The sequence below is a fragment of the Dendrobium catenatum genome, unplaced genomic scaffold (assembly GCF_001605985.2).
Source record: "Dendrobium catenatum unplaced genomic scaffold, ASM160598v2 fragScaff_scaffold_9, whole genome shotgun sequence".
NCBI lineage: Eukaryota > Viridiplantae > Streptophyta > Magnoliopsida > Asparagales > Orchidaceae > Dendrobium > Dendrobium catenatum.
Genome location: NW_021318471.1, coordinates 1,386,035 through 1,398,239, shown reverse-complemented (window position 1 = coordinate 1,398,239; position 12,205 = coordinate 1,386,035). Strand labels below are relative to the sequence as shown.

The following is a 12,205-nucleotide window of genomic DNA, read 5'->3' as shown; positions in this document are numbered from 1 at the left end:
CTATGTACATTCTCTAGCAAATTAGATAATTGTATGTACGGATCTCTTCTGGTTAGTTGTGGTGACTAGTTAAATACAAATCACTTAGGTTGGAAGTAAAAAAACTGGGAGATGTTCTATTCATACAGGAATAAGGCGTAGTCCATTATCTTGATCTTAGCTGATTTTGGTTTCTTGCTTCTTCCCTCTTTCAATTTTCCACTTCCATTAATTAGGTATTAGAATCTTTTCATCTGAATCCATCTTTCACATCCTCACTCACCTCTGCAGAGTTTCAGCTTATCCTTTCTTCTTTCAACATCTTTCATCAATTTCTTATCCGAACATCTTGTCATTTTTCATTCTACATCACACCAACAGTAGGTCGATTTTGCAAAAAGCGGCAGATGGCTGGCTAGTGGTCGATGGAGGTTGCAAGGTGGCCAATAATGGTGCTGAATTGATTTTAGTGGTGTTCAATAATTTGGTAACGGTGAGGCTATTTCAAGATCTAATGGCGAGGGCATTTTGATCATTCAGCTACTAGTAATGGTTTGGTAGGAAGTAGCTAAAGGAATTTGGTATCAAGTTTGTAAAAACAGGGAATATGAAAGTTGAGAGTCCCATTTATTAGCAGGCCCAGCGCAACAATATGTAATTTTGCTGAGGAAAAGAAATTGCTTGATGCCACCTCATTGATCATCAGTACTAGTTGCTATTTTGTGTGCAAAGAAAAAATTTTGCGATCAAGAACAATCTACTAAGGAAAACAATACCTCTTATAATCTAGTTATTATGGTTAGAGTTCTATGTTTGCACCGATACACCCATTTATGAAGGCGTGTTGTATCTAATACATCGATAAGCCTCCGATACATGTCGGATACGACTTTGCCGTATCCAATTAAAATACTATTTAATTTAAAAAGGACACGCATCCGATACGTGTGTCCGTTGAAAAAACAAAAAATTCCAAAAAAAGACACCTAGTCTTTACTTTTGCGGTTGCGAGCGAGGTTTTCTCATTTCCGAGATGGATTTGAGTTTCTTGATGATATGAAAATATTAGAAATTGCTAATCTTTCACTTGATGAGCCTGAATTAGAAGCTATGATATTTAATGAAGATGATATAGAAGTTTAAAGACAAACAACTGAAGAAGCTAATCATATCATTCCTTCTATCAAAAAGTTGAAACTTCATGTGCTAGACAATATATGTTTATGCTTTTGTTGTTGCACCAGACATTTAATGCTTACTTTTATTTTGATATTATAAGCTACAACGCTACAAATGATGTTACTTTCTTTTTTTTTTTGTAATTTCAAATATTATGCTTTGATTCATTTCTTAATTTTTTATGTATGATTTATAAATTATAATACCGTGTTTGCGCAGTACTCGTATCCTGTATTTTTAAGAATTGATGTATCCCGTATCCGTATCGTTGCAACATAGGGTGATGTAGACAAGGGGGGGGGTCAACTCAAGCCCAAAATAATTTGATTTTTGGCTTCCCTCGAGTTTACAAGCTCAATCAAATTTGAGCTGGAATTTAGCTCATTTATGAGCTGGTCTTTAGTTCACTTATTGAACTAAGGGTTAGCTCATTATTAGCTAAGTTTTAGTTCATAGTTATCTTTAATTAAATGTAATTTTTATTATTTTTATGTCTTTAATTAAGTTTGTCTCTTGGAATTCCAAAAGGCTTTTGGAATTCCAAGAAGTTTTGTTTCCCATACCATGGCTCCTTGGCTTCCACGGTGGGCTGCTGTTTTCCATGCATGGCCCCTTGGTTCTCACGGTGGCTATTGGTTGGGGGGGTGTGTGTGGGTGGGGGGGGGGGGGGGGGGGGGGGGGGGGGGGTTCTCATGGCTTTGGCGCCTCGGTTCCGTGCGGCTTCTTTGGTTCCCGTGGTTTCTCCTTCGGTTCCTGGGCTGGGCTGTTTTTCCGTGGAAAGCATGGGGGGATTTACGTGCTTGTGTTGCTTGTATTCTTGTGTGAATTCAATGTCGTGTCCTTTTATATTCCCCCTTTCATACCTATAAATATAAGGGGGTTGTTATGTTTTAAAAAAGAGAATGATAAGTTATTTTTGGAAGCTATAATCTGTGAGTTTGCTTGGAGAAGCTTGCGAGCTTTGTCCATCTTCTTTTCTCATCCCCTCCAGAAATCTTGCGAGATCTTTCCACCCTTCTTCTCGGCTTCTAACCTCTTTCATCTCTCCGCAAGTTTACACCCCACCTGCATCATTCTTCTCTAAGTGAAGCAAGTTTAGGGTGTCTTTGATTTCGATTTGAGTTTAAAAGTCGTTTAATTACAATTTGTAGTTGCCGGTTTGTTTGTTTTAATTTCTAAGTTTGTCTTAGATTTGAAATGTAAGAGTTTGTTCTTCCGCTCGTCGTATTCTCCTCTTTTTGAGCGCGTCATGTCTTCCCTCCCCTTTTGTGCCGGCGGAGGTCCTCGGGTGCCCCATCCCTTGGATTTTTTACCCGCATCATTTGGTATCAGAGCAAGTTAGGAAATTCTAGTTTTTAGATTTGGTTGTCAAGTTTTGTTTTGTCAAGTCAAGTCAAGTTGTGAGTCTTGTAAGTCTTGTAGTGAGTTTTATTGTGAGTCTAAGTTTAGGTTATGTTTTTTTAGTCTTTTTTGATTCAGTTAAAAAATGGAAAATAACAAAAAAATTGGATTTATTCAAGGAGGAAATCAATTCAGATAATCCTGATGTCCCTCTTCTGTTGGACAGATGGATTCCTATAGAAGGTGATTCAACAGATCCGCTTCAAGATCGTTTATACAAGCTTCAATATCACATGTTCTTATGTGATCAAAAATTCGAGAAGTGGAAGAGATATCTACAAAGGCAATTCGAGAAAAAGCAGGAAGACATTTTAAAGAAATTTGAAGAAAAGATCAAAGAGCTAGATGCACCATCTTCACCTCCTCAAGGTAATCAAAAGCTAACTCATCGGGAGATGAGTTCTCAAGAAGGGGAGTTTAATGTAGACAAAGGGGGGTCAACTCAAGCCTAAAATAATTTGATTTTTGACTTCCCTCGAGTTTACAAGCTCAATCAAATTTGAGCTGGAATTTAGCTCATTTATGAGCTGGTCTTTAGTTCACTTATTGAACTAAAGGTTAGCTCATTATTAGCTAAATTTTAGTTCATTGTTATCTTTAATTAAATGTAATTTTTATTATTTTTATGTCTTTAATTAAGTTTGTCTCTTAGAATTCCAAAATGGCTTTTGGAATTCCAAGAAGTTTTGTTTCCCATACCATGGCTCTTTGGTTTCCACGGTGGGCTACTGTTTTCCGTGCATGACCCCTTGGTTCTCATGGTGGCTGTTGGTTTTCTGAGCTGGGGGGTTTTTTCCCGTGGCTTTGGCGCCTCGGTTCCGTGCGGCTCCTTTAATTCCCGTGGTTGCTCCTTCAGTTCCTGGGCTGGGTTGTTTTTCCGTGGAAAGCATGGGTGGATTTCCGTGCTTGTGTTGCTTGGATTCTTGTGTGAATTCAATGTCATGTCCTTTTGTATTCCCCCTTTCATACCTATAAATATGAGGGGTTTCTTATGTTTTAAAAAAGAGAATGATAAGTTATTTTTGGAAGCTATAACCTGCGGGTTTGCTTGGAGAAGCTTGCGAGCTTTGTCCATCTTCTTTTCTCATCCCCTCCGGAAATCTTGCGAGCTCTTTCCACCCTTCTTCTCGGCTTCTAACCTCTTTCGTCTCTCCTCAAGTTTACACCCCACCTGTATCCTTCTTCTCTAAGTGAAGCAAGTTTAGGGTGTCTTTGATTTCGATTTAAGTTTAAAAGTCGTTTAATTACAATTTGTAGTTGTCGGTTTGTTTGTTTTAATTTCTAAGTCTGTCTTAGATTTGAAATGTAAGAGTTTGTTCTTCCGCTCGTCGCATTCTCCCCTTTTTGAGCGCGTCGTGTCTACCGTCCCCTTTTGTGCCGGCGGAGGTCCTCGGGTGCCCCATCCCCCGGATTTTTTGCCCGCATCATAGGGTTATATAATTTAAGTATGTCTAATATTTTATCATTGCATCAAAATAATAATTAATTAGTTATAACTCAAAATTCTTTGTAATTTCCTTTTCAATGAAAAACATTATGTAAAAATATCTATACATAATTTACGTCAATATTGACTTAAGAGCCCTTGGATTAGTGTTGAGATTGCTGCTTATATGTGATATCATGAATTGTTCCTTACGCAAATTTTTACCCTTTTCAAGGTGTTATAAATGAACTTGTAGAAAATAATTTTTTATCTTATTTCCCGACCTTATTTTGACAATTTTTAATGTTGAAATACTCGTTCATTTGTTTCTATTGAAACATGTAGAAATAAGACTAGTTAAATCAAATGATAATATGGCATATGACATTTTCATCTTTGCCAGTTGACAGATCAAAAAATTGTTGAGAGATCCTAAAAAATTTGATTTTGACGAGCTTTGTTTTCATAATACTTTAATTGAATTTTTAGGTATAGTGTTTTATTGATCCGTGAAGTACTTAAGATTAAACTTTGTTGAAAGATGTCAAATATCAAGAATTTTGTATGATTGATATTTATCTCAGAGATCAATAGTTCTACAAAATAAATTTGGGCATAGAAGCAACGTTTTAAAAGGCGAAATCGGGAATCGAGGCGTTTTGGCTAAGCGAGGCGAGGCGTAAGCCTCAAGGCGGATCGAGACGTTAGCCTAAAAAATGATAAAAATAAAGTAATTAACAGTGCCGAGCATGTACCGCTCGGTACTGAGTGGTACTGGCTCGGAACTGAGCGGTACTGGCTCGATACCGAGCATGTGCTGAGCAATATCGGGCATATGCTGAGCAATATCGAGCATGTACCTAGTGGTACTGGCTTGGTACCGAGCATGTACCGCTCAGTACCGAGCATACGGGAGCTCGTTGGCTCGCTGGCTTTGAAGGTAACTTTCTCCCTTTCGAGGCGCTGCCTCGATGCGCCTCGGCGCCTCGCGTATTGAGGCGTACGCCTCCGTGGAAAAAGGCGTAAGCCTCGCCCGGACGTGCGAGGCTTAAGCCTCAGCTCGCCCGACCTCTGCCTTGATTCGAGGCGCGCCTCGAGGCGTCCGCCTCGAATGCCTTTTTAATCGTTGCACGGAAGAGAAGAATATGATGTTTCTGGGAATTTAAATATTGAAGGGGAGAAGACTAGTGTTTTAAAAGTTTGGGTGTGAAGTGGAGTAGAAAGGTTTTACGATTTGGTTGTCGAAGGTGGTGAAGACAAGGATTTCAGGACTTTTGATGTGGAAAGGGGAGAATATGAGGTTTTTAGAGATTTGGTTGCGAAAGGGAGAGAAGAAGAGAGTTTCATGAATTTGGATGTGGAACTGGAGATTATGAGAGTTTCAAGAATTTAGGCAAAGAAGATGAGAAGATGAAGTTGAGTGCGGAAGGGGAAAAAAATGGTTTACATTATTTTAGTTACAATTAGCGAATAAAAATAGAAATTTTATACAATAATAACAACAACAAGCTTTTATCTCTACGAGGGTTTAGCTACTTGAATTATTTTTCTTCATTGTGTCCTATTAAGAGTCAAATTCTCATTTAAATCTAATAAAAAGTGATTTTTAATATTTTCTAACCAAGTCTGTTTAGGTCTACCTCTACCTTTCTTAACATAGGTCCGATCTAATACATCTGCTCTCCTAATAAGGCCATTAAAAGACTGACATTTTATATGACCAAACCTGTCACAACCCAACCTGACCAGGACAAGTCCTATATTGTTGAGTTGTGACAGGCAAATACTAAGATCTAGTTTTAGAATGCTCACATTCTCTTTTAATATTTATTTTAATAAACCACAGACTACAGTGCTATTAAAACTTTCTAAGTACAGTAAATAAACTCATCTATAAAATTTATTTCATTCAATCAAAATATATATGCACTACAATACATGGATACATATTAAAGCTACAAATTTGAAAAATAAACTACCATGATCGTACAAAATCAATAAAAGAAATTCCTATACTCAGATTTGATCCTAAATTGCTAATCAATCATTTTCTTCCCTTTCATAGATCCTGAAAATCAGAAGTAAAATCACAGTGAGCTCAACAAACCACACAAATCGATATAAATTTTCAAAACTCTTTTATTAAATATTTTTCATAATAATTAAAAGCAGTTAAATGCAATTTGATAAAATTATTGTATTGAGAAAGATAATAAGAGCATAACAGTTACTCAGTTGTTTCAATAACAATGCTAAGCATATAAATAAACTGAAATTTATATAATATAACAGTTCATATAATAAAGCAGTTCATATCACATATCTGGTTCCCATGTAGAAGATTGTTCTTTTATGACTCTCTTTTGTGCTTATGACATCAAAACATGCCTGTAGGCACCAGAACATGATTTACAGCAACCAAAACATTTCTTATAGGCACCATAATATTCCTTGACATAGACATATTCTCAAGAATTTTGCCTCCTTATATCCCAATAGTCATAATTCAATCATATAAGTATCTATTTCATCACATTGTAACAGTTAAAATATAATTTAACACATGTCAACATTACACAATTTTATATAACGATAGGCAACAGAATTTCCTACAGGCAAAATTTTATAGTTATATTTATAACATAACCAAATTATCAATGATTGTGTAAAACATTATTTTAAGACATTCATTATACTACAACACTATTTTTCAGTTTTTCATATTATTTTATGTTCATTTAAAACCACACAAATTTCATTTTTCCGAGAGTATAGGCGCCGAAATGTCACTATTTGACTCTTGGTACTGTAGCAGCGTTAAGGCGCTTAGACATCGAGCGCCGAGGCGCTCCAATAGTAAAGTTTCTCAAATTTTGTTGAACCAATCACTTGGAACTCATTTTAGACCACACAATCAATTTTCATTCAGAAAACACTCCTATAAAAACATGCAAATGGTTTAAAAACTCAAAAGTGCAAATATTTTTCTTTTTTCAATCGAGTCAAAATGGGTAGAACTAAGTGCTGAATCTGGAGGTGTCACAACTCTCATCTCAGAAAAATTTTGCCCTCGACATTTCAACATTCAGATCTCAGATCACATAAACAGATCAGGGTACAACTGTCTCATTTCAGACTCTTTTTCTCAAGTAGTTTCTTTTTTAGTCATTTTCTTTCACCGAACTCTGATCATGGGAATCTATTTACCCTTTAGCTTTCTGACATCATAAGCTAGAATCCTCTCGGATCTTTTTCTGTAGCTCAGATTCGGGCGTACCTTGAATACTTCAACAGATATTATGTTTCCAAAATCAGATATCCATTTCCTTACAAGTGATACGTGAAACACATTATGAATTTTTGACATGTAATCTGGTAACGGTAACATTTAAACAAATTTCCCAATCCTTTTCATAATAATCTCAATGGTCCAATGTACTTTTGACTCAATTTTCCTTCCTTGCCAAATTTGCTAATACCTTTCATCGATTTGATCTTCATATATACAAAATCTCCTACCTAAAATTCTACAGCCCAATGTTTAGTATTAAAATATTGTCGTTGCATTTCATGTACAACCTTCAATCTATTTATGATCAAATGAATCTTCTCAGTAGCATCATCAACTAAGGCTAGCCCAATCAGATGTCTCTCAGTTATGTCCATGATAAGGGGGTTTTGCATTTTCTAACATACTGAGCTTCGTAAGGAGTCATACCTATGTTAAACTGAAAATTATTATTGTAAGCAAATTCTATCAATGGAATATGATCTTTCCAACTACCACCAAAATTTAGAATACAGAGTCATAGAAGATCCTCCAATACCTAAATAATTCTCTCGGACTGTCCATCAATCTACGGATGAAAAGCTTTATTAAAATGCAGTTTTGTTCTCAACCCTTGTTGAATACCTCTCCACAATCTTGAGGTAACATGTTATCCCTGTTAGTAACTATCACATTTGGTATCCCAGGCAATCTGATGATCTCACGCATATATACATGTGCCAATCTATCTACAAAATCAGATTGTTGTATTGGAATGAAATGTACTGATTTTGTCAAATGATCAACTATAACCCAAATAGCATCATGTATCTATCTCGACCTGGAAAAACCTATATCGAAATCCATTGTAACTTCTCATTTCCACTCTGGAATGGGTAACAGCGGTAGAAGACTTCCTGATCACTGTTTCTATGCCTTCACTAACTGATAGGCATCGCATTTAGATACAAAATATGTCGCATCATTCTTTTAATCCAGACCACCAAAATATAACTTTCATATCACTATATATTTTGCTACTTCATGGGTAAATAGTGTACCATGAATAGTGAGCCTTGTGCAAAATCTCTCGCCTCAGATCTCCAAAAATAGGAACTCACAATCTGTTCTTGTAGAAAATAATATCAGACTCAGATACTCATAGTTCAGATTTCTTACCTGGTCGAATCTAATCAATCAAGTTCGAATAATCTGTATATGACTTCTGATATTCTTGAATTCTTTCTTGCAAAGAAGTCTAAATAATCATCTGAGCCAATATATCACAATCAGTAGAAATCACCTCAAACTGTAATCTCTCTATATCCTGTATCTGTGTATCAAATACGCATCAGAAGTAAGCTGAAGAAATAAAACTCCAGAAGGCTTTCTACTCAAAGCGTCTGCTATCACATTAGCCTTACCAGACTGTTACTGAATAGTCAGATCATAGTCTTTGATCAACTCAAGCTATCTCCTTTGCCTCAGATTTAGACCCTTCTAAGTGAATATGTATTTCAGACTCTAATGATCATTGTAAATCTCACACTTGACATCATGCAAGTAATGCTGCCAAATTTTCAAAGCAAATACAACAGCAGCTAACTCCAAATCATGTGTCGAATAGTTTTTCTCATGTGTCTTAAACTGTCTGGATGCATCCGTTTGAACTCTACTTGCTGCATTAGAACACATCTCAAATCTCTCATTTAAGCATCACTGAATACCTAAAAACCTTATGTACCATAAGAAACTGGCAAAACTGGAGCATAAATCAAATAATCCTTCAATATTTGAAAATTAACCTCACACTCCGATGTCCTGACAAAAGCAACTGATTTATGAATCAGTCTAGTCAGAGGTGCAGAAATTTGATAAAAACCTTTCATGAATTTCTTGTTATATCCGGACATACTTAAGAAACTGTGTACCTCAAACACAATAATAAGACTTGGCCACTCAGTAATCATCTGAACTTTCTAGGGATTAATAAAAATACCAGAACTACTAATCGCATGTCCCAGAAAAGAAATATTTCTCACCCAGATCTCACTTTTAGAGAACTTGGCATATAGCCAATGCTACTTCAAAGTCTCCAAAATAATCCTGAAATGTCTGACATGAACTTCCTCAAAAGTAAAATATACCAAAATATTATCAATGAAAACAATCACAAATTGATTCAAAAAATCTCTAAATACTTTGTTCATCATGTCCATAAAGACAACTGTTGCATTAGTCATTTTGAAAGGCATGGCCAAAAACTCATAGTTCGTACCTTATACTGAATGTTGTCTTCATCACATCAACTTCTCTCACATTCACATGATAATATTCAGGTCGCATATCAATCTTCAAAAATACAGAAGATCCAGGAAGCTAATCAAATATATCGTCAATCCGCGACAAAGGATATTTGTTCTTGATGGTGACTTTATTCACCTCCATGTAATCAAATGCACATACGTATTGTACCATTCTTTTTCTTCAAAAATATAACTGGTGCTCCCCACGGAGACAGATTAGGATGAGCGAATCTCCTGTCAACCAACTCTTGTAGTTGAACGTTCAACTATTGAAGTTCCCTCAACTATTGGAGTTCCCTATGTGTCATCATATACGGAGCATTGGAAATCAGGGTCATACCCAGAAATACATCAATGCATAACTCTATATCTCTGTCCGAAGGTAAACTGACTAACACCTCGGAAAATACATTTGGAAAATTTCGTACTACTAGGACCTCAAAAAGAAGACCATAATCTATACTCTTATTCCTGATTGATACCAAAAATATCATACAACCCTTCTTCCACAATCTATTTGCTTCCATAGAAGAGATCAAACAAGATAGAACTCCTTTAATTCTATGAAATACACAACTCTGACTTCCTAGAAATAAAGTAACTCGCTTTTTCAAGGAAACAATATGTGCCCCGTACTGACTCAAATAGTTTATACCCAAAATAATATCAAATGGGAAAATGTGTAAGAAAATCAAATTTAATTTTCAGTTCTTATCAAAAATCAATATCACATAAACAAAATATATTGGATATCATAATATCTCTAGTCGGCAAAGTAACAGAAAGATAAACATGTTGTACAACTAAAGGTAAGTGCATTAAATCGAAGAAACGCTCGGAAATAAATGAATGCCTAGCACCAGAATCAAATAAAACACGACATGGATGCTCAGAATTGTAAACCGTATCTGTCACAACATCTAGGGCATCTCAAGCCTCCTATTAAGTCAAATTATACCCACGTGGCTGAATTGGAGCTAAAGCAATGGTACTATCAGACTCTCTGACCACTATCAGATGGTCTACCTATTATTGAACCATAATCGCTGCCTCTACCAGCAGACCTCTCAACAAATGTACGAAGTGGAATTGTCCTCGGTCTCCCTACTGGTCATATAGAACTCTTAGATATGGGCTTAGGTTGTCGATCAAATCTTGCTTATGGACACTCTGCCATACTGTGTCGAGCCTGTCCACATTTGAAACACTAACCAGTCATCCTATAGCACTTAAGTTACATCTACCTCAACTTTTGCAAACAGGTGCCCCACTGACAAAATGCTCAAAACTAGCAACACTCTCTCTACTCGAAGCTGTTGTTGGTACAAACTGTCCACCTTTCGTGGACTCTCCAGGTACAAATATGCTCTTACTAGAAAATTCACTGCTAGATTGCCTCTCTTTTGAACCTCTTCTTACTAGCAGTCCACCGCTGTTGAGTAGCACTTCTCTGCGAGTGTGCTAACTAGCTGTGGAGTATATCTGGCCAAATCAGTGAACTCTGTCTCGTTGCATAACTGTCATGCTCCGTAAACTAGCCTTAGAAAATTGTTATGCATTTGCTGTCGTGCAGAAGTTGGTATAAATCAAACTCTAAACACATCTGGAAACTCATCCCAGCTAAGGCGACTCTCTAGTCTTATTTGCCATTCTTCCTCTTAGTGTAAAGCCATTCATCCACCTAAGCATCCTCATCTCCGTAACACTTGACTTAATTTTATACTTCTCTTTTCATGACCAAAATTCTGCGCCGTGAAGCATTGTAGGTCTCACTACCATCTTATAATTTTTTTATTTTATTATTGAAGTTTGAGGGTACTTTTGTATCACATAACATACCCGATACATTCCTCCACTTCATCCATCCAACTTGAATTCTACTAATAATATCTTCAATATATTTCACCATGAATTTGAACAATAAATCCGAGATATCTAAAATGTGCACTTTTTAATAACTCGATCACCCAATGTTACGATCTCATCACTAGATCTACTATTACTAAAATTGCACTCCATGTGTTAGATTTTAGATCAACTCAAATAAAAACATTTAGAATATGAGGTTGACATCCATAATTAAAGTTTTTCATCAACTCCGTCCTTTGTCTTATCAACCAGAAAAAGAAATAAAAAATAGAAATTTTATATTTGACTTAGCATTTGTTATCGTAATTATGACTGCCGCGCCGGACAGATCTCGATCCAGTAACACCCCTCTGTGAAAATTGGCACTTCTTATCTGCTTTCAGTTGAAACAATTCTCATAGTGAAGTCAACATTTAACGCATCTTTTACGCTCATTTTTGTGTTCTTTACGAGTGTTCTGTCTGTCGAACTAACATACCGCTTTAAAACCAGTTTGTATTGCAGCAGTATGAGAATACTTTCTCCAAAATATTAAATGATGTGGTCAATGAGATAAGACGTCAGAGATGTTCTTTTCTCCGGTATGTCATATCAAATACTTAAATTGCTTTTTGACTCCTGTCTATGATTTCATTTGGGACGGCTTTTTTACTACTTCTTAAAGCATCTTTTGAGTACAAAAATTTCTACTTTTGTACTAAGAAGCTATTTTAAGAAGCAGTAAGAAAGCCATCCCAAACGAAATCTATGTAGCTTAAAGCTCGTGCTCATGAAAAT

At 36.2% G+C, this 12,205-nt stretch overlaps 1 protein-coding gene across 1 annotated transcript in view; it reads left to right on the top strand.

The window, feature by feature from the left end:
- LOC110092476 (protein transport protein Sec24-like CEF) overlaps positions 1–12,205 on the top strand; it is an 83,450-nt gene that overhangs the window by 70,492 nt on the left and 753 nt on the right. The window contains exon 22 of the mRNA XM_020817044.2: positions 11,921–12,009. Within this exon, the coding sequence (XP_020672703.1) occupies positions 11,921–12,009 (89 nt within the window). The remainder of the gene's footprint in view (positions 1–11,920; positions 12,010–12,205) is intronic.